This window comes from Urocitellus parryii, chromosome 6, assembly GCF_045843805.1.
Source record: "Urocitellus parryii isolate mUroPar1 chromosome 6, mUroPar1.hap1, whole genome shotgun sequence".
Taxonomy (NCBI): Eukaryota; Metazoa; Chordata; class Mammalia; order Rodentia; family Sciuridae; genus Urocitellus; species Urocitellus parryii.
In genome coordinates this window covers 102814174-102833519 of record NC_135536.1, presented here as the reverse complement: position 1 = coordinate 102833519, position 19346 = coordinate 102814174, and the positions used below count along the sequence as shown (strand labels likewise).

The 19346-nt window shown below is 41.1% G+C and overlaps 1 protein-coding gene across 1 annotated transcript in view; it reads right to left on the bottom strand.

Annotated features, from left to right (window-relative positions):
• The window catches only part of Cgnl1 (cingulin like 1), a 155035-nt gene that overhangs the window by 61636 nt on the left and 74053 nt on the right, over positions 1–19346 (bottom strand). The window contains exon 8 of the mRNA XM_026384805.2: positions 17806–18018. Within this exon, the coding sequence (XP_026240590.2) occupies positions 17806–18018 (213 nt within the window). The remainder of the gene's footprint in view (positions 1–17805; positions 18019–19346) is intronic.

Genomic DNA, 19346 nt, shown 5'->3' with positions numbered 1-19346 from the left:
ACAAATCTCAGCAAATACAAAAGGAATTAAAATCATGACTGTGTTCTCTGTTAAAATAAAATCAGGGGCTGGGGCTGTAGCTCAGTATTAAAGCCTTGCACGTGTGATGTACCGGGTTCAGTCCTCAACACCACATAAAAATAAATAAATAAAGATATTGTACCAACTACAACTAAAAAAAGCTTTAAAAAATAAAATAAAACTAGAAATCAACTAAAGATAACAGAAAAATACCCAGGCCCTTGGAAATTAAATGACATACTTTATCCTTGAATCAAAGAAAAACCTTAAGAATTTTTTTAAATATATTGAGTAAAAATTAAAATATACATATCAATAGGTATTTTTATTAGAAAGAGGAAATGTCTGAACTCAATAATCTAAGTTCTAACCTTAAGAACCCGGAAAGGGAAGAGAAATATAAATCCAAAGCAAGCAGAAGGAAGGAAATAATTTTAAAAAGGGCAGAAACTAGTGAAACTGAAAACACAGAAACAACTGGTTAGTGGGGAGAAGGAAATCAATGAAACAAAGCTGGTTATTTTTAAAATATCAATAACATTGACAAACCTTGGAGAAGACTGATAAAGGAAGATGAAATACAGAGTATGCCACTACAGACCCTGAAGGCATCAAACAGATAAAGGAATCCTGTAAATAATGCTGTACAAACAAACTTGATGATTCAGATAAAATGAGCAAATTCCTTGACAAGGAAAATCACCACAATTTGTGTAACATGAAATAATAATTTAGATAATCCCATAACTATTATGGAAATTAAATTTACAATTTAATTGTAAAGCTCCCCAAAAAGAAATTCCCAGATCTAATGGTTTTGCTGGAGAATTCTATTAAGCATTTACAAAAGAATAAACAAGAATCAATCGTACAGTCTCCCTTCCAGAAAAGTATTTCACTTAATGATACCATTATTACCTGAAGTCAAATGATTATAGTACCACCAAAAAAATAAAGAAGTGAAAAAAGAACTCAGATCAATAACACAGAAATAAAAATCCTTAACAAGATACATGCATATAGAATTCAGTAATATATAAAAGAACTATACAACAAGACCAAATGAAGTTGGTCCCAGGAATGCTAGACTAGATTGACATCTTAAAATCAGAAGAAAAATCATATGATATATCAATAGAAGCAGATAAAACTTGTGACAAAATTCAACATCGACTCATATCTTTAAAAAAAATTTTTTTAAGAAAAAAGAGGAAAACATCCTCAATTTAACAAAGAGTAGCTCCAAGATACAAGGAACATTATACACGGTAGGAAGAAATTAAAAGCCTTCATTTTCTAAGACTAAGGCCAGGATACCTGCTTTCACAACTCTCATTCAACATAGTACTAGAAGCTCTACCTATGTAACAAAGCAGCAAAAAGATGGAACAGACATACAAAGCAGAAAGGAAGAAATAAAACTGTGTTTTTTGCAGATACAATGACTATCCCTATGGAAAATTCTAGGAAATCTACCCAAAACAAAACATAAACTTTGAAACTAACAAGCAAGTTTAGTAAGATCACTAAATTAACAGATACTGATACAAAATAAACAGATAAAAACATAAAATTGTATTCCCTGTATACTAGCATTGAGCCCATGGATACTGAAATTTAAAAATTGCTCTTAAAAAAACACAACATAAGGATTTTTATACTTAAAAATACCAATTCAAATAATATAAGAAGAATCAAAGCAGATCTAAATAAATGGAGAAATATACCATGTTCATGGATTTTTAAAAATCTATATAAAGAGATCAATTTTCCCAAAATTGGCATGTTGGTATAGTTTCTATCAAAATCTCAGCAAGATATTAAAATATCAATAGATATTTAAAAATTATTTTAACATTTATATGAAAATGTAAAATAACTAGAATAGCCAAAATAATTTTGAAGAAGAATAAAATGGGAGGGATCCATCTATCAGATTTCAAGAAATCATATAGTCACAGCAATCAAGACCTGTGGTATTGACAGAGCAACAGACAATGAAACAGAATGGAGAACCCAGAAATAGATCAACACAAATATATCCAACTTATTTTGGACAGAGATTCAAAAGCCATTGAATGTGAGAACAGTGTTTTCAACAAATGATGCTGGAGCGATTGAAAGCCCATATGCAAAATAAACAAACCTTGATCTAAACTTCTACCCTAACACTAAATTAACTAAAAAGGAATCCTCAACTTAAATGTAAAATGTAAAGCTACAAAACCTTTAGAATAAAACATAAAAGAAAACCTTTGGAATGTAAAGTAGGTGAAGAGTTCTCAGATGTTACTCCAAAATCATAATCTAGAAGAAAAAATTAATAGGTCAGACTTCATCAAAATAAGGAATTTTGCTCTTCAAAAGACAACTTAAAAGATAAAAGATAACCACAGATCAAGAGAATATAGTTGCAAACCACATATCTGACAAAGCACTTGTATCTAGAATATGTAAATAATTTTCAAAATTGAACAGCAAAACAACCAAAAACAAAAACAATTCCAAAATGAGCAAAAAATATAAGAAGCCACTTCACTGAAGAAGACATGCATAACAAAGGAGCACATGAAAGATATTCAACATTATTAGCCATCAGGAAACGGTAAACCATGTGTAGTGGTTATTACTACACACCTACCAGAAAGACTAAAATGAAAATACTGACAATATCAAATGCTCACAAGCATTTGAAGCAAATTAATCACTTGCAAAGGATTCTCACCATCAACTGCTTGTGGGAATATAAAATGGTACAGCCACTCTGGAAAACAGGCTAGTAGTTTCTTTAGAAACTAAATACATAACTAAGGGCTGAAAATATAGCTCACTGATAAAGCACACTTAGCATTCAGAAGGCCCTATGTTCAATACCCAGCACCCCTCAAAAAGTCTAAATACCCTTCAACCCAGCAATTTCACTCTTAGACATTTATTCCAGAAAAAATAAAGCATTTACACAAAAACCTATACACCAGCAGCTTTGTTCATATAGCAGAAAATAAGAACCATCGCAGATTCCTTCACAGGCAAGTGGTTGAATAAACTAGCACATCCACACCATGGAACACTACTCAACGATGAAAGGAACTCTGACCCGTGCCAGGTATGATGACACCAAAGAACTATTATGAGGGGGAGAAAGGCAATCCCAAAAGGTTTAAACCTGGATGATGCCATCTGTATATCAATCTCAAAAGGATAAAACTGAAAAGCTGGAGAACATATTTGTAGCTGTGTAAAGGCAGAAGCTAGGGGCAGGAAGGCAGCAAGGCTATAACAGGATGACATCAGGGATTCTTGCAAGTGACACAGATGTTCTATACCTTGACTATGGATATCAGTGACCTGGTTGTCCTACTGTACTGCGGTTTGTAATATATTACATTTGGGGGAAACAAGGTAAAGTATATGAGATCTGTCTGTATTATTCCCTCTATTATTCAGCATGTGAATTTATAATCATCTGAAAATAAAACATCCAATTGTTAAAAATGTCTTCCTTAAGCTTACCCTCCACTTTTGTTTTTAACCAATCTTTCCTAATCATTGGCTCTACTAATAAACGTATCACTGATTGAACCAATGCTGTTTAGAAACACAAAGGCTTTTACTATTCATTAAGAAATGATTTGGAGAAAATAAATACTCATGCTGACATGTTCAAAGAAGTTTGTTTTAAGAGGAAGAGAGGCACCCCAAGCCCTAGCTGGAAGAACAGGGTCTCAGACCCACCTACGTATGGCTCAAGTTCACCGACATGTTGCTGGAAACCAAGAGCACAGCTTTCTCCTCAAGAGGACTCTAAATTCCCAGCTAGAACCTATAATTTTTTCAAAAATAGGATTAGTTTCACTCTAATGGATGGAATAAGGGTCATTTTAATTCTTCAATGTCTTTTCAACAGTGTTGCTTCAAACTCTTGCCCTAAGACTAGAAGGTACAGCCACAACTTATTGGGGCATATTTTTTTCCATTGACAAATGATACTTCTATGTCTTTTAAGCATTAAAGACATATTTTCACACTCATGTTCAATTTTATGGACAGAGACACGAGAAAAAGATTACCCATATCAGATGACAAAAGAATCATTTATTTTTTTCTAGTTTCTCAAACTTCATGCTTTATTCAAAAATGTTCTAGGCAGGATGGCGCACACCTGTAATTTCAGCCACTTGAGAGCCTCAGGCAGGAGGATCACAAGTTCAAAGCCAGCCTCAGCAACTTAGCAAGGCCCTTGGCAACTCAGTGAGACCCTGTCTCTAAAGAAGTTTTTTTTTTTTAAAAGGCTGAGGATGTGGCTCAGTGGTTAAGTGTCCCTGGGTTCAATTCTGGATACCAAGGGGGAAAAAAAAAAGCCATGAATCTAACAACCATATATTTCTAATATTTCAATAGAACAAACCCCGGCTGCCATAGCTCTCTAGTGTAACCAAGGATCAGTATTTCTAGAGCAGAAGTCTCATCTGGTGTGACAAGAGCCCGTGGCTTATCCTCCATCTTTGCTTTCCTTCTCTTGAGCCTTTCAGATCTGTCTTTTCTCCCTTTACTCTTGATATTTGTCTACAATCCCAGTCTTTTATCTCTTGATGCTTCCTATCCTGCACACTTTCCACCCTCTCCTACCTCCACAGACCCCAACATTCCCATCATAGCAAACTACTACTAACCCTCCTGCTTGTCCCTAGTGCTATGACTCTGCAGCTGCATACTTGGGACATAGCACATGCTGGACTTGACTTCAGGGTCATATTTAGAAACCCAACTGGCTCAAAAGACTTCTCCATATGTACTTTATAATACCCAGCCCTACCCCATCTACCTCCAACCTTGCTTTTCCACATCTCCCCATTTCTAGCTGTTCTCTTTTCACTTCCATCCTCCTGCCCTCTCATCCTGGCCCAACTGCCTTCTCTAAAAGTACATTTGTATTGATAGAGCATGGAGATGTTGGCTGGATGAAAGTCAGTGTGTTGGCAAAAGCAACAGACCAGGAACCCAAAAGCTGGACCAAGTCACTGTATCTTCCTAGACTAGAAGCTAGACTTCTACCATGCATCAAAGCTCTTGATAGGAACTAACTGCATTCCTATTTCAGACATTCACAAGAGCATCTAACAGAGGTTAATTCAAAAAAAAAAAAAAAAAAGTCTACATTTGGATCATGGTGTGTTCATTTGGATCTTTAGCAGGCTAACCATATCCAGCAGCTAACCAGAACTTTTAAGCTTGCATTCCACAACACACCACCAGGCATTCACTGCCCTCGGACTCCTTTCATTTCAGGGTAGGGAAGGACCAATGTCTACAACGATAGGGCCCCCCTCCAACTCAAGTGCCTTCTAGAAGCAGTAGTGCTGTTGACTTTACACCAGGAAGTTTAATCAGTTTAACTTTTTAAGGGAAAGACTCATAACAGCTCAAGAAAACAAAGGCTGTAGATTAAAAATAAAAGGGACAGGGGCCTTTCCACCTACCACACCTACCAGGCCTAGCTGGTGTTCTGCTGCCTTTCCTATGAGCATCCTGATCACTGTGGCCCCTGTCCTCCTACCATGATGAGGAGCTGCATGGAAAGCCAGGCCTCCAACTTTATGTGACATCTTTATCTGCTGAGCGCTGTGAACACACTGAGCAAACAGGTCTGGCTGCTGTTTGCAAACAGAACCAGCTATATGTGAATGTCAGGGATAAACTCCCAAATAACCTCTTGTTTTGAGGACTAACCTCAAAACAAGAGGTTATTTGGGAGCCCATTTTCCTCTTAGTTAAATGCCAGGCCAGGTTCTCACTCATTTCTATCACCGTTTTGTCAAGGTCAACACCCATGACCACAACCAGGGCAGAGTAAATTATTAACCCTGGTTCTCCACTGGGCCTGAATCAGCCACAGAGGTCACCACTTGCTGCCACGTTTTCTCCCTGGTTCAGCAGCAGGAAGTGCACGGTACACAGCACAGGCATCTGCTTGTGGCTTGAAGGGTGACTAAGACAGATAGAGGAAATAGCACTGAGTTGGGCCTACAAGGGACACTGTTTTCATAACAGGGTAGTCAGAAAGGAGCACAGCTGGTAGGGTAGGGGCCTGGCACCCTGGGGTCTCAGAAGCCAAGAATCAAAGGAATCATGGAAATTTTCTCACACAAGGTCATGAGCCTAGGGACATGGAAGAAAAATGCCTTAAGCAGATACAGAGTTCCCTGTAGAATATAGAGCAGGTGGGATCCACACAGTGTACTGTTCTTTTGGATGTGGCACATGCTGGACTCAAGTTCAAGGTCATATTTAGAAACCCAACTGGCTCAAAAGACTTTTCCATATGTACTTTACTGGACAATTCCAACTGCCTATTTTCCAGGACGTATGAATGCCTTGATTCTCACTCCAAAGAAAGAGCTCAGTGTTTTCCAACTGCATTTGCCCATGTCCATCTTCCCAGCACTGTCATCTAGCCAACACTCCCTGGTCCTCAGCGGCGTCTCCAGGTCCTCCGACAAGGTGGGGGTGGAAAAGACAAGGGTTAACATCCTCCACACCAAGTCTGTCCAAATGCTTTCAGACCCACCTCTAATGCCACCTTTTCTGCATTCTGTCATTTATTTGCTTGACTTCTTTATTTCCAGCCTTCTTCCAAAAACTCTTTGAAGCACATCCAGCCTTTTTTCTTTCCCTAACTATAACTGGACTCAAAGTTTCCCTTAAATCCAGACACAGCCAGTATTTCTTCCCTCTGGACCACACACTTGAGAAACATGTGCAGAAATTTAACAAAACAAAAAGGAGGAAAAAGAGGGGAAATGTTAAAAGGAGAAATATGTGTGCTTGGCCCTAATCTCCCTTCAATTGTATCCCCAAGGAAAAGGCTCATCCACAACTCTGGAATTTCCGGAGGAAAGACAACATGCCTCCCGGGTCCTCAACTCCTACTCACTGTGGACGCAGTCTTACTTTATTCATTACTGTGAAAACTGCTGCAGTCACCCGTGAAGCAAACACCTTGTCCTTCATTTTGCCTTTCATGAAACCAGCTTAATGAGCCTGGCTCAAACAAGTTCCCGTCCCCAGTGAGGGCTGGGGCAGAAGGATTTTTCCACTGCATATGACTGGTTTGTTCTCACACATAGAATCCTGACGTGTGGTCACCAAGGACACATGACTGGCTCTGCAGTTCAGACTCACTAAACCACATCTAATCATGTCAGAGGCCACCAACTTACTACTCTAATGATTTTCACTGCAATCTGTTCATCACCACAATATGCCTACATCCCTTTATATCCTTTGTATCTGTCTAGTATCTCAAATAGATAAATACTCAAATATTTGTTCAGTGAATAAATACATGATACAAAATTATTAGATGCCAAGGATAAGTCAAAATGTTATATTAGTTATCTATTGCTGCATACAAATTGCTTCAAAACCTAGCAACCTGAAATAACCATTATCTCACAGCTTTTGATGGTAAGGAATCTAGAAGTGATTCAGTTGAGTGGTTCTGGCTCTGTTTTCTGACAGGATTGCAGTCAAGATATAGAAAATGTCTCTGATCATCTGAAGGTTTGACTAGGGCTGGAGGACCCACTTCAAAGATGGTGCACTCACATGACTGAGTTGACAATGGCCTCAGTCCCTAGCCACTTGGGCCTTTTCACAAGCTGCTTGAGTGACCTTGCAACATGGCAACTGGCTTCCCACAGAGCAAGAGATCCAAGAGAAAGCAAGGAGGAAGCCACAATATCTTTTATGATTTAGCAACAGAAATCACACTCTGTGTCCATAACACTGTTTGGTTACCCAGATCAACATGAAGAACTACAAAAAAGCAAGAAGACCAAAGCCTGGATCACTAGGGACCAACTCAAGAGGCTACCATAAATGCTATATATACTCTGACTTACTTTGCCAGCATAAATGTTCCCATCTCCATACTGTTCCTAACCTAATGGATTTAGAGCACTTTTGACATGTTCCATTTTCTGCTTAGAGCACTCAAATAATAATGCCAACTTTTTCCACCAAGTAGAAATCTATTTAATGATCTTGGCAACTCTTTAGAAAAACACCCATCAAGCAGAGTTTAGAGGGTCAGAAAGAGTATAACACAGATTAAGTAGGATTTCCAATTTTAAAATTAAAGCTATTTTCCTTTCAGATGTTAATGATTCAACTGTTGCAGTATTACGGAAGCTGGGATGGCCCTTGTCTTTTAAAGTGGGCCCTCTCCCTACACTGACTGGTTCTGTGGTTTGGTCATATCGCATCTATAAATGCACCTCTTGGGAGCCTCAGTATGTGGCCACAGCTCCTTCTTCACTCACCCCTGCATTCTGGGTAATGTCTAAGGAAGGTTCAGCCATCTCAGGATCTCCATTCCATTGGGACAGATAGGCAAACACCCCACTAAGAGGCTTCTATTAACATTTAAAGTTCTTTTTCCAGCACTGACCTATTGTCACAAACTAGAAGTAAATGAAAACTTTGCTTCTACAAAACTTCATCACCAATGTACCTAACTTTCCCCTTCATCCCTGAGCCCTATTAATGCTCAACTGCCTTTCAGAAAGTCAGGTAACTGGCAAAGAGCAAAACCTAACAAAATGGAGCCCAACCTAATTCTATGCCCTTCCCTTTTCCCACAAGAATCAGCAGAAAGAGGAGCAGGTGATAATCCCATAAAAAACAGAACTGGAACACTGAAGAGAACTCACAGCCCAGGTCCCCACTTTAAGTGGCAGCATTGGGGTGGGGGGGGACATTCCAGGGCATTTCATCTTACTTAAAAGACCAGATCGGGTTCCTTTTCACAAATGAATATGCCCATGTCATATTAACATACTCTTAATAAGTCTTTAATAATTTCCATCACCTTTAGGGAAAGAACAGGGTCCTTTTGAGATGCACCACATAAGACAGCATGAGTTGGTCTCTGTTTGCCCCTACTTCATCTCACACCAGACTTTCCATCGCCCTTCACAGACCAGCCTCACTGGCCTCTCAACCAATATCTTGAATGGATCCCGGTCCCTCCTGACACATGTGCTTTGCACATGCTGTAGCCTCTGCTTGGACTGCTCTGTGGGTTTTGTTTCATTCTAGTTAATTCCTGTTCATCTTTTAAAGTTCCATTGTTCTCTTTAGGAAATCTTTCTTCCCTCCCTCCATCAACTACAAAGCACTAATCACAACAGAATCACACATTTATGACTGTGACTCTATGGATAATGTCTGTTTCATTCCTTTTGTCCACTTTGTTTCTACAACCTAGCACAGATTCTGGGATAAATGAATGTTCCATAATTATGTGCTTACATAGTTAACAACTCTGAGTGAACTATTTATTATTCCAAAAACTCTACCAATGATCCATCCTCAACTATTAATAACTGGTTTGGGCTCTTTAACATCAAACCTGCTGATTTGTTAAAGTCTCTTCTCTTATCACCCTGTCACAGGTGGGAAGCAGCCAGGTAGGTGCCTGAGTGTAAGGCCCAGGTAATGACGGTAATGCACAGACAATGTGACTCTGCGACACGGCTGTTCTTTTGCCCTTTCTGAAGCCAGCACAAGGTTTGTACCTCCTTCTCCACCCAATTAAGTCTCAACACCTTCTCTTCACGCTGCATGTGAATTTGCTGTGACTTTCTGAGTCAGCTGAATGCTCTGGATGTCCTGAAATCCCTGTCTTTAGCCCTCCATTAGAATCGATGGAAAATGCATCTCTTCAACCACATTCCTTAGGTTTTAGCTTTGATCACTAAAGACAGCCAAATGTCTTACCTCTCTGTGTGAAGAATCTTGATGGATCCCTTCATCAGCTCTTCTTATGATGTGAAAGCCAAAACCCTCTCCCTAAAACAGGAGCAGCTACATCTACATCCAATGGTTAGAACAGTAGACCCGGGAAAGACCCCTTATGTTGTCCTAGCCTGGAAAGCCAAAAGCCCTCCTTATATTTTATGAAAATCTCATATTTTATGAAAAATTTCATTTTTTTAATGAAAATATCCCCTCTGGAAATGGTAACTGTAAATGGAATCCAATGAACGTTTTTAAATAAATGCAACACACTTTAACTCATCCCAGGTCAATATTCTTTGTCTTGCATCTAGACAATTTAACCTTTCTAGACACTTTAATTGTGAATCTGAGTTTTACCATGAGTTCACAAAGTTACGAGGTTCATGGTATACTAACATCCAGAAACCCTTGGGAAAACCTTAGAAAAGAAAGGTTCTCTTTCATTTCTTCTGAAGTATTTGGTATAGCAAAGGCTCTGAGGGTGTCAAATCACAGATCTGAGGAGATATTTTCTTCTGAATCTTGCCATCTGAAGCAGTGGCCTCTCCTGACCTCCTACCCTACACAGATCTCAATACACCTATAACTTTGTCGTCATTTTATTTACACATCTTTCTCCCAAGACCATAAAAGATCCCCAAAGCTAGAGACCATGGTTTGCATGCCTGTATATCCTTGGGGACTAGCACTGCTGGCACATGAAATGTGCTCCACCATCTCATGACGTATGAGCCTGAAAATGAAAGTATGGATCAGAACCTCCGGTGCTCTCTTGCTCTACCTTCTCCAATCCAGGGCAAGTGACTGAGCAGAATGAGTCACATGGATGCTCTATTCACCAGGCTGCAGTGACCCAGCCCCCTAGAGTATTCTCACAACAGGGATGACACTCAGGGTTCATGGAGACATAGAATGGGGACCACACCTGACCTCATATTTACATATTTTTCTGACAGTGCTAGGGATTGAACTCAGGGCCTCACACATGCCATCAAGCATGCTACCACTAAGCCACATCCGCAGCCCTTTATATCCTTTTTAATAAATTACAACATGCCAAAGAGGCTTGCAATTATTAAAAGAGACACTTTGGGTGTGTGTGTGGTGGGAGTTAACTGTGAACTCTCCCATCTTCCCTGGCGGGGGAGTTCTGTGTCACCCTGAGCAAGCTGGCATCTGTGAGAGGCATCTTCCTCCTCCTGTGCACCTGACTGCAAATCCCACTGCTTCTCCAGCTCCCAGGAGCTGTCATTCAGGGTAAGCTGATTATTTGAAGTTAAAATGCTGAGGAAATGAATTTTACAGTTTCCTTGGCTAACCTGGCTCCCTTGGAGAAGACAGAAATGAGATTTTACACTGAATTAGCCATGTCTTAAGGGAGGCAATTCCATTGATCCCGAGATTAGCACTGGTTTGCCCACGTGACCCTCTGCTGACCTTATGCTTTGAAAGAACCTGTTCAGGACGGGTAGGAAAGGGAAATCTACAAGTGACACAGAATGTCTATAAAATGGAGTGACATTTCCAAATTGGTTAGTGAGGAAAAACAGCCAAAATTGGAGGGGAAAATTTTAATATACTGGATTTGAAATTTCATAAAATAATTTGTAGAACATTTATAGAACATGTAACCTTAGGAAAAAAATTATAATATGAAGAACAGACAATATTAAAAGTATAAAGTCTCATTATATAAATATATAATGCAGAAATAGATTGCTTTTAGGAATTCCTCAAATAGATGGTTTATTAAACCAAGTAAAACATTCTTCCCCATGTTCTATCACTGGACTCGGCTGCTCCTCTTTAGGGCTGTCTGTGTCCTCTTTCCTCATGCTGTCCTGAACCCCTGCTCTCTCTATTGTCATAGTCCCTGCCAAGACCCTCCACCCATATGGACTTGCTCACTGCTCCCCCAGTGACTTCCAGGTGGAGAGGAAATCTGTCTCTCACCAACTATGTACACATGCGCGCGCGCACACACACACACACACATGCACACACACGCACACAAACTCGAGACAAATACAACAGCTTCCCCAGTCCCAGTAAGGCCCCTCTCTAGCACCCGGAGGCAACACTCTTTGGGTCAGCTTTGTCCCTAATTTCTCCCTCACCTTACACAAAGCTGTTGCAAGGGCCCTCTTGAATCAAGCCAACCTGTTCTCAGCCCCCAGCTGCACCTGTTCCTCCTCACTCCTTTCCTCTAACCACCCTCTAGCTGTCAGGCTCTCTCCTCCAGTTCACACCACTACAAAGTAATGTCCCTGTCGATAGCACTCATTTGCTGCATCACTGATGACCACCTAAAAATAGTCTCCACAATCTCACCCCACCCCATCTTTCTACCTTGACTTTTTTGGTTGTTCTTTAAAACATAGAAACATGGGTGTTTATTACAGAAATATAAATATAGAAAATGTAGAGGATAATGTAATTGACTCTTATACACCCATCAGCCAGCTTTAACGCCAACACATGGCTGATCTTCCATCCACACGTACTCATTTGCCCCCCAAAATTCCACACAGCTTATCCTTTCATCCATAAATATTTTAATGTTTCTATAAAAGACACAGACTCTTAACATTACTACCACCCCTAAAGCAATTACTGAAATAATTTGTTACTGTTGTTAATACAGGACAGTGTTTAAATGTTCCCGGTGATTTTTTTTTGTTGTTTTTTACAGTTGGTTTGTTTGAATTAGGATCCACACATAGACCACTTACTGGACCTGGGTCCCTGCCTCTTAAATCTCTTTATCTACAACAACCACAACTTCATTCTCCTGTGAGGCCCAGCCCAGACACTTCTCATTTCCCCACCGACAAGATGTTGCTCATGCTCTGCTCAGTGCCCAGCATGCCCACGGCCTCCATGGCCCCTCTGTGCAAGTGGCCCTCAAAGTCCAACTCAAACTCCACCCTGTCCAAGAGGTCTTCCTGATGGCCACCACCTCTCTTCCCGAGCACAGGCCGTGGGTCTCCTCCAGCGCTTCATCTCCACCTCACTTGGGGCGATCACTCTTTCCTGTCATCAACTTCCATGTTCCTCATCTCACCTCCCATCTCCTGGATGGCTGGGTGCCATCCAGTTTACCTTTATGTCCTCACAGAGTGTAGCATCATCTCCTGCACCTGGCTGTTGCTCAGTCAATCAATATGTCAATGCAGTATTTAAAAATATGAGCTCACTATTATGTCTGATTATAATGCACCAAAAATGATTAAAAAATACAATCAGAAAACTGAAAAATGATGAGAGTATCTCATGCATCTCCTCCTCCCCCGTGGTCCACCCACTTAGGAGATGTTTGTTGCCTAACTGCTGTGTGCCAGGCATTCTGAAAATGCCTACTGACTCTAAAATCATATTTCCAGATGTAAAAGTATATTTTTTATCATCCTCAAAATACCTGAAGCTTTTAGATGCAAAATGAGTCCTTCCAAAACCACCATTGACATTATGATATTACCTCTAACAGTCAAGATTTACTTTGCCGAGAAATGTTTACTTCATAAACAAGAACCCAGAACTAATGTTTCATCTAGGGGTTGTTGGGGACTCCACAGGTATCTCTCCTTTTGTCTTCTCATCCTTCCAATCCCAGCCGTTCCTAACAATCCATCAAGTGCCAATCCCCGTGGGGGATGCCAAGTGGAAAATGAGGACAGTTCCCAGCACAGCAGGAGGGACAAAACGAAGAATGAAATTCCCAACAACTCCAGGGCTCTGGAAATTAAAATCCAAGAAGTAAACAGAAAAGTTCTTGAGGGACTTGGATTTGAGCTGAGTCTACCCTCCATGAAAACTCAAGCAACTATACTGCCTGTGATTCCCTTTGCACAAGGGATGGCAAGAAGAAGTGTCAGGGATGAGAAAGAGAAGCCAACAGTGATGGACCATCTTCATTCTACTCCCAGATGGCAGCCACTCCAACCCCATCCCCTCCTTCTTCTCCCATGGGTCCAACCACTGCCACAGACCCAAAAGGAAAGAGGACATTTCCTTTATGAAATTGAAAAAAGCATTAAGGACACAGAACAGAAAAAAACAAAAAAGTATATTAGGAAATAAGATGCCAATATGTTGAACAGTCATTTTAAAAAATGTTTAATAGAATCCCCTTCCTAGTGGACTACAAAGTCCTATTCTCCATCACTGCTGTGCTGGTGAGGTCCAATTCAATTCTGCTGAGCTAGGAAGTCCCATGTAATCGAAGCATTCATCAATTCTTGCCTGTTGAGCAACCTCTCTGTTCTTTAAAAGGTATGACTGTGGGGGCTGGGCGTATAGCTCAGTCAGTAGATTGCTTGTCTCATATGCATAGGGCCCTAAGTTCAATCCCTAGCACCACCAAAAAAAAAAAAAAAAAAAAAAAAAAAGAGGTATGGCTGTTTGAGTCTACCAAAAACTATTACAGGTTATCTGTTTGGAATACCTATAAAATGGTCTTATTATAATTTGACAGTTTTCACCAAATGTTCTGGTAATTTAAAACTATTAGTGCCCAAGCTCAGGCCAGGATAGAGTACTTGTTATTTGATAATAATAAAATAGCCCTGTGTTGGTCTTGGCTTGGAGCAGTGGCAAAAGTTAGGAAAACTGATGAGAGGAGGTTGGGCTGTCTCCAAAGACCTACCAAGGAAGTGAACATCTTAATGCAGTATGATTCATAAAAGAAAAGGCAACTTTTAGTCCCAGAAGGATAAGTCCTTCCCCAAAGGCAGCATAAAGGCTGAACAAATTTTAAAAACACTCTTTACCAGATTAAACAACTATCCTTAATTCCTTTTCCTCCAAATGTTTACTAGAAAACTCACAATTCTATCCTACAAAATTGCCATGTAAATATCATAACAAACAGACGGCTTCTGTCTACTAAAATTTTTACACTTTTTTTCCCTCCCTAAAACATGATTCCATCACATCTGTCCAGCAGCCACCTTTAGAAGCAAAAGCTACCAATAAAATACAAACATGATCTTCTTTAAGAAACTGCAGGGAAACTCGAAAGCCAGCCACAGAATAGTAGAGTTCTCTAAGAAACTTCCCACATTTCCACTGGAAAAAAAAATCTAACAGAAACCACTTGGCCAGGACTCAAAACCCAGTTAGGAGGGGAATCTGCTTCTACCAACTTTCAATTATCAGACACTGCACGAATGTGGCTGTGCTGAGCTCATGGGGCTAGGATCACAGACTGATGACCTGCCAATGGGGTATGTTTGGTCTATGTGATTTTTTTTTTTTTTCCCAGCAATGCTTAAAAGTCAGGAAATCTCACATCAACATCCAGATGTGTGATATTTTTTAAAACTTGAAAGATCCATCAACATGGGCTCAGCATTCCTTCACTGGTGACTTTCACAGCTGCAGCAGAGAAGCTACTGATCCTGACAGCAAAGGACATACTCTCCAACTTGCCACAGTCCCCACCATAATAAACTGTCCCCTCAATGACACACTCAGAGTTTCATTTACTTATTTAGTACTGGAGATTGAATCCAGGGGTGCTTAACCACTGAGTCACATCCCCAGCTCTAATTCCCCAACTTTTTTGTTTTTTAAGAGAGGGCCTAAATTGCTGAGGCTAATCTCAAATTTGCTATCCTCCTGCCTCAGCCTCCCAAGTCATTAGGATTTTAGGAGTGCACCAACACACCCGGCTTGCTTTACTCATTTATGCTCCCTGTCTGGCCCCAGAAGCACTTGAATTTGTCACTCCAAAGAGAACAGATAAAAGTATTCCTATGCTTAAGAAATAAGAAGTTCAGTCTAAGGGAAAAGGCAGACAAGAGGATACATTACAACAGGGTAGGATACAAACCCTGAATGGCCAGGGTTCAAAAGAAACCCCAAGGAAGGTGCAACCAACTGCGCTGAAGGGAGAGGATGAATGGAGGCATGCTCATGGGGAGAGGATATCGGGGGAGGGTTTTGCAGGATGAGAACAGGTTCGTCAGGTGAAAAAGTGGAGATGTGCAAAGCGGTGAAAGTACAAAAGAAACACAGAGTCTTCTGGTGATGGGATTAGGAAGAAAGGGACTTCTATTATCTACCCAGCTAACAATTTTGAGCTTAAGTCAGGGACAATGGGGAGCAAACAAGTTACCAAAGCAAGGGCTGACAGGAGCTTGTCTCTGATGCTGGCAGCAGTGCAGAAAATGACCTGGGGCAAAGAGACTTTGAGGGCACTCTTTGGGTACTAAGAGTTAGCTTCTAATGCTTAGAAACTCTGCATTTTCTGCCAGCGACACACATTTAAGCTAACTCACCTGTTATTTCTTTCACAGACAGATGTGTGTCAAAACAGTCACCTCTCTTGAATTGCAATAATAAAAATACTTTGAGATAACACACAATGCAGACCTCTGAAAGGTCAAGATGAAGAGCCCAATTCCATACAACAAAGGTGTCCTCCTTCACCTGCCATGTCTCCTTGTCCACTCACATGGCTATGAGAGAAGACCTAGCAGCTTCCAAAAAAAAAAAAAAAATCCTTTCTACATGTGCCACAAGTTTGAATTTCCTCCCAGTCAAATGACTACACACACATTCCCACACACTGTTCTCCACAACCTTTAAATGGGCCACATAGAATATAACATGTTAATTTGTCTTTGATACAGGATCAAAGGGTGATAAAGAAACAATGTGCCCCAAGGAGAATCATCTTACTCAGGAGCCTATGGGCGTATTCCTGAAAAAGGTCAACAGTAAGGACACCAGGCTATTGCCACATGTCCTCCCCAAAGCAATGACACTGAAATCCGTTTTGCTTCTTTTCCCCTCAAATCAAATCTCAAAAAAAAAAAAAACCTAAGATAAGCAAATCAACAAGGGGCTTTTTTAAAACTATCTCAAAGTTATAATAACCCCAAACAGACTATTTCCCAGACTTTTTATTGTTATAACAAACAAAACCATCTTTCACTTCTTGTCATTTGCAATTACCAGGACATAATTGAAGATCAGTGAATCACCATGGGGCTGGGGAGAGAGGGCCTCCTAACTCTGGGCTGTCACTGTAATCTTCACAGGATAAACAACACCCAGAGTTCTTTCTTCATCGTCTTTAACTTATATGTTAGAAAGACTCAAAATTTCATATTCTGTCATTTCCCTCTTTCCCTAAAGATGGCATGATATTTCAAAGAGTTTTCCCCCTTGAAAATGCTGTTTTTCTCTTCAACAGCCAATATGAATCCTGCACCAATAGCCTTTGACATAATTTAGAATCTATTTGTAGGAGCCAAAAATTCAATTAAGAGAAAAATTATCTTGGAAGGGCTTGGACAATTCAGCCAATTAACCCTCCTGTAATTTTTCTGAAGGGGAAGAAAAAAAAAAAAAACCTGAATGGTTTAACAAAAGGCCGTACAAAGACCAAAGGAACAGGATAAGGCAGGGGCAAAAGATTCCAAATGTATGGTTTAGATATGAGGTGTCCTCCAAACGTTCCCATGTTGATACAGGAATATTCATAGGTGAAATGACTGAATTATGAGAGCTGTGATGTCAGCAGTCCTTCCCAGTTTGAATGGAGTAACTGGGTGGTAAATGGGACCTGGCTAGAGCACGTGGGTCACTGGGCGGGGGGGTGTGCCCTGGAAGGGTGCATCTGCCCAGTATCCCCTTCCCCTCTCTCTGCTTCCTGGTCAGCCATGAAGGGAACAGTCCTCCTTCACTCTGCCCTTTCCCCATGATGTGCTGCCTCATCCTGGGCCCAGCAATAGATTCAGCTGACCATAGGTTAGACCTCTAGAATCAGGAGTCAAAATAACGTTTTCCTCCTTGAAGATGTTCTCGTTGGGTATTTTGATCACAGTGACACCAAGCTGACGAATGTAGCAGAAATCTGGAGATCGTTTCCATTCTGCTCCTTAGCAAAGTCACACAGTCATCTGTCTCCATGCTAGACTCTGTGACCCCATCCCATCCTCTATGGTCCACAGGTGAGTGCCGCCAACTCACCTTTGTGGCCTCCTCCACGCTTTCCCTCAGGGCCTGCAGCTCGGCATCGTACTGTTCCTTCAGCTTGTCCATCTCCTGGTCGTGGCTGGAAACCTCTTCTTTCAGAGCACCTTTGAGGGCCGTGAGTTCACGCTCCCGCTTTCTCAAGAGGTCTTCTTGCTCCTCCTTGGCGATCAGCAGATCTTGAAGATCCTGTTTTGCCTGGAGGAGCTCCTAAAGGGAGGACATGGGAAGAAGGGAGGTGAAGAGCAGACATCTTTGTGGAGTGGACCGGTATGTCTCCTCCAGGCAGCCACCAGGCATACAGCCACCTCACCTGTCCTGTTTGCTCCCTCCTTCCTCATACTGCACACCTGTGGAGATTACTTCTGTCTCTTCCTCTGTACCTCAGAGGCCATCATTCCCTTTGATTCCTCTGGCCTAACTCTTTGAGATTTAATATGAGGGGGAAAAAAAGTTAATGTCACTGCTTTGAGGGGACATGTCTGGTTGTGCCTCTCATTTCACTTCTGCAGGACGGCCTGCTGTCCTTGTTGTGGCCCTTCATGCACTTGCTGCAGAGGGCCAGGCTGACCTGCTGGCCTCATCTGCTTCGTACCCGCTGAGCCCTGAGAGTGGCCAAACCCTTCATCTACATGCCTAGAATTTGGGATGAATTCATTCTAGAATTTGTCATTTCTTTTGCCCATCTGAGTGGAGCACAACTTTCACATTTTCTCCTGCTTCATTGTTACAGTTCACAAAGAAAGTCACAAAACTGGGGCATCAAGTTCCACTATGAAGCACATCACCCAGGCCCAAGTGTGGCCTGAAAAGGATCAGCCTTCCTTTTACTTCAATGTCTTTGTCCTGGACTCCTTGGTGCTCCTCCAGCTCAGGGCTTGCCCTTATAGAACATGCAAATGCTCAGCTTCCCCCCATCTCAGCTCTTCTCTGCATGCCAGGCATCTCCCCACCCAAAGCCACTTCCTGGAGAAGCATCTGTTTCCTACCAGCCTACTCCAAGTCTCTACTCCATCTGTTATCTTTTCTTTCTGTCATTTTGTTCTTTTCTATTTCCTTGAATCTTGGCTAGCCACAAAGCTTTACTACCAAACTTTTTTGAAAGTATAATTTCTGCTCAGTGCCTCGACTGCACGACCACTCATTTGTTTCCTGATCTCCTGCTGTATGGCTTTTGTCCCTCCTTTACTAAGACAGCCACCTCCAAGGTCATCATGATCGACAAATCACTACATCCAGTGGCCTTTCCTCTTTTTACCCTCTCTGCCATCTCTTTAAGAGTCCCCTCTTTCTACACTCTCCTAGATCCTTTCCCAAGGCCACCTTTTTTCTGTGAAGATCGTTTCTGGCTTTTGTCTCCCTCTTTCCAAAAGCTAAGATGATCCCCAGGAATGCAACTCTGCATTCTTTACTCTCCTCCTTTAACAAGTTCATCAATTTTTTCCCCAACTATCAATTCTACAAAAATGACTCCAAATCCTTTACCTCCACCCCTCCTCTGAGTTCATTCCTACATTTTCACATCCATTAGAAGCACC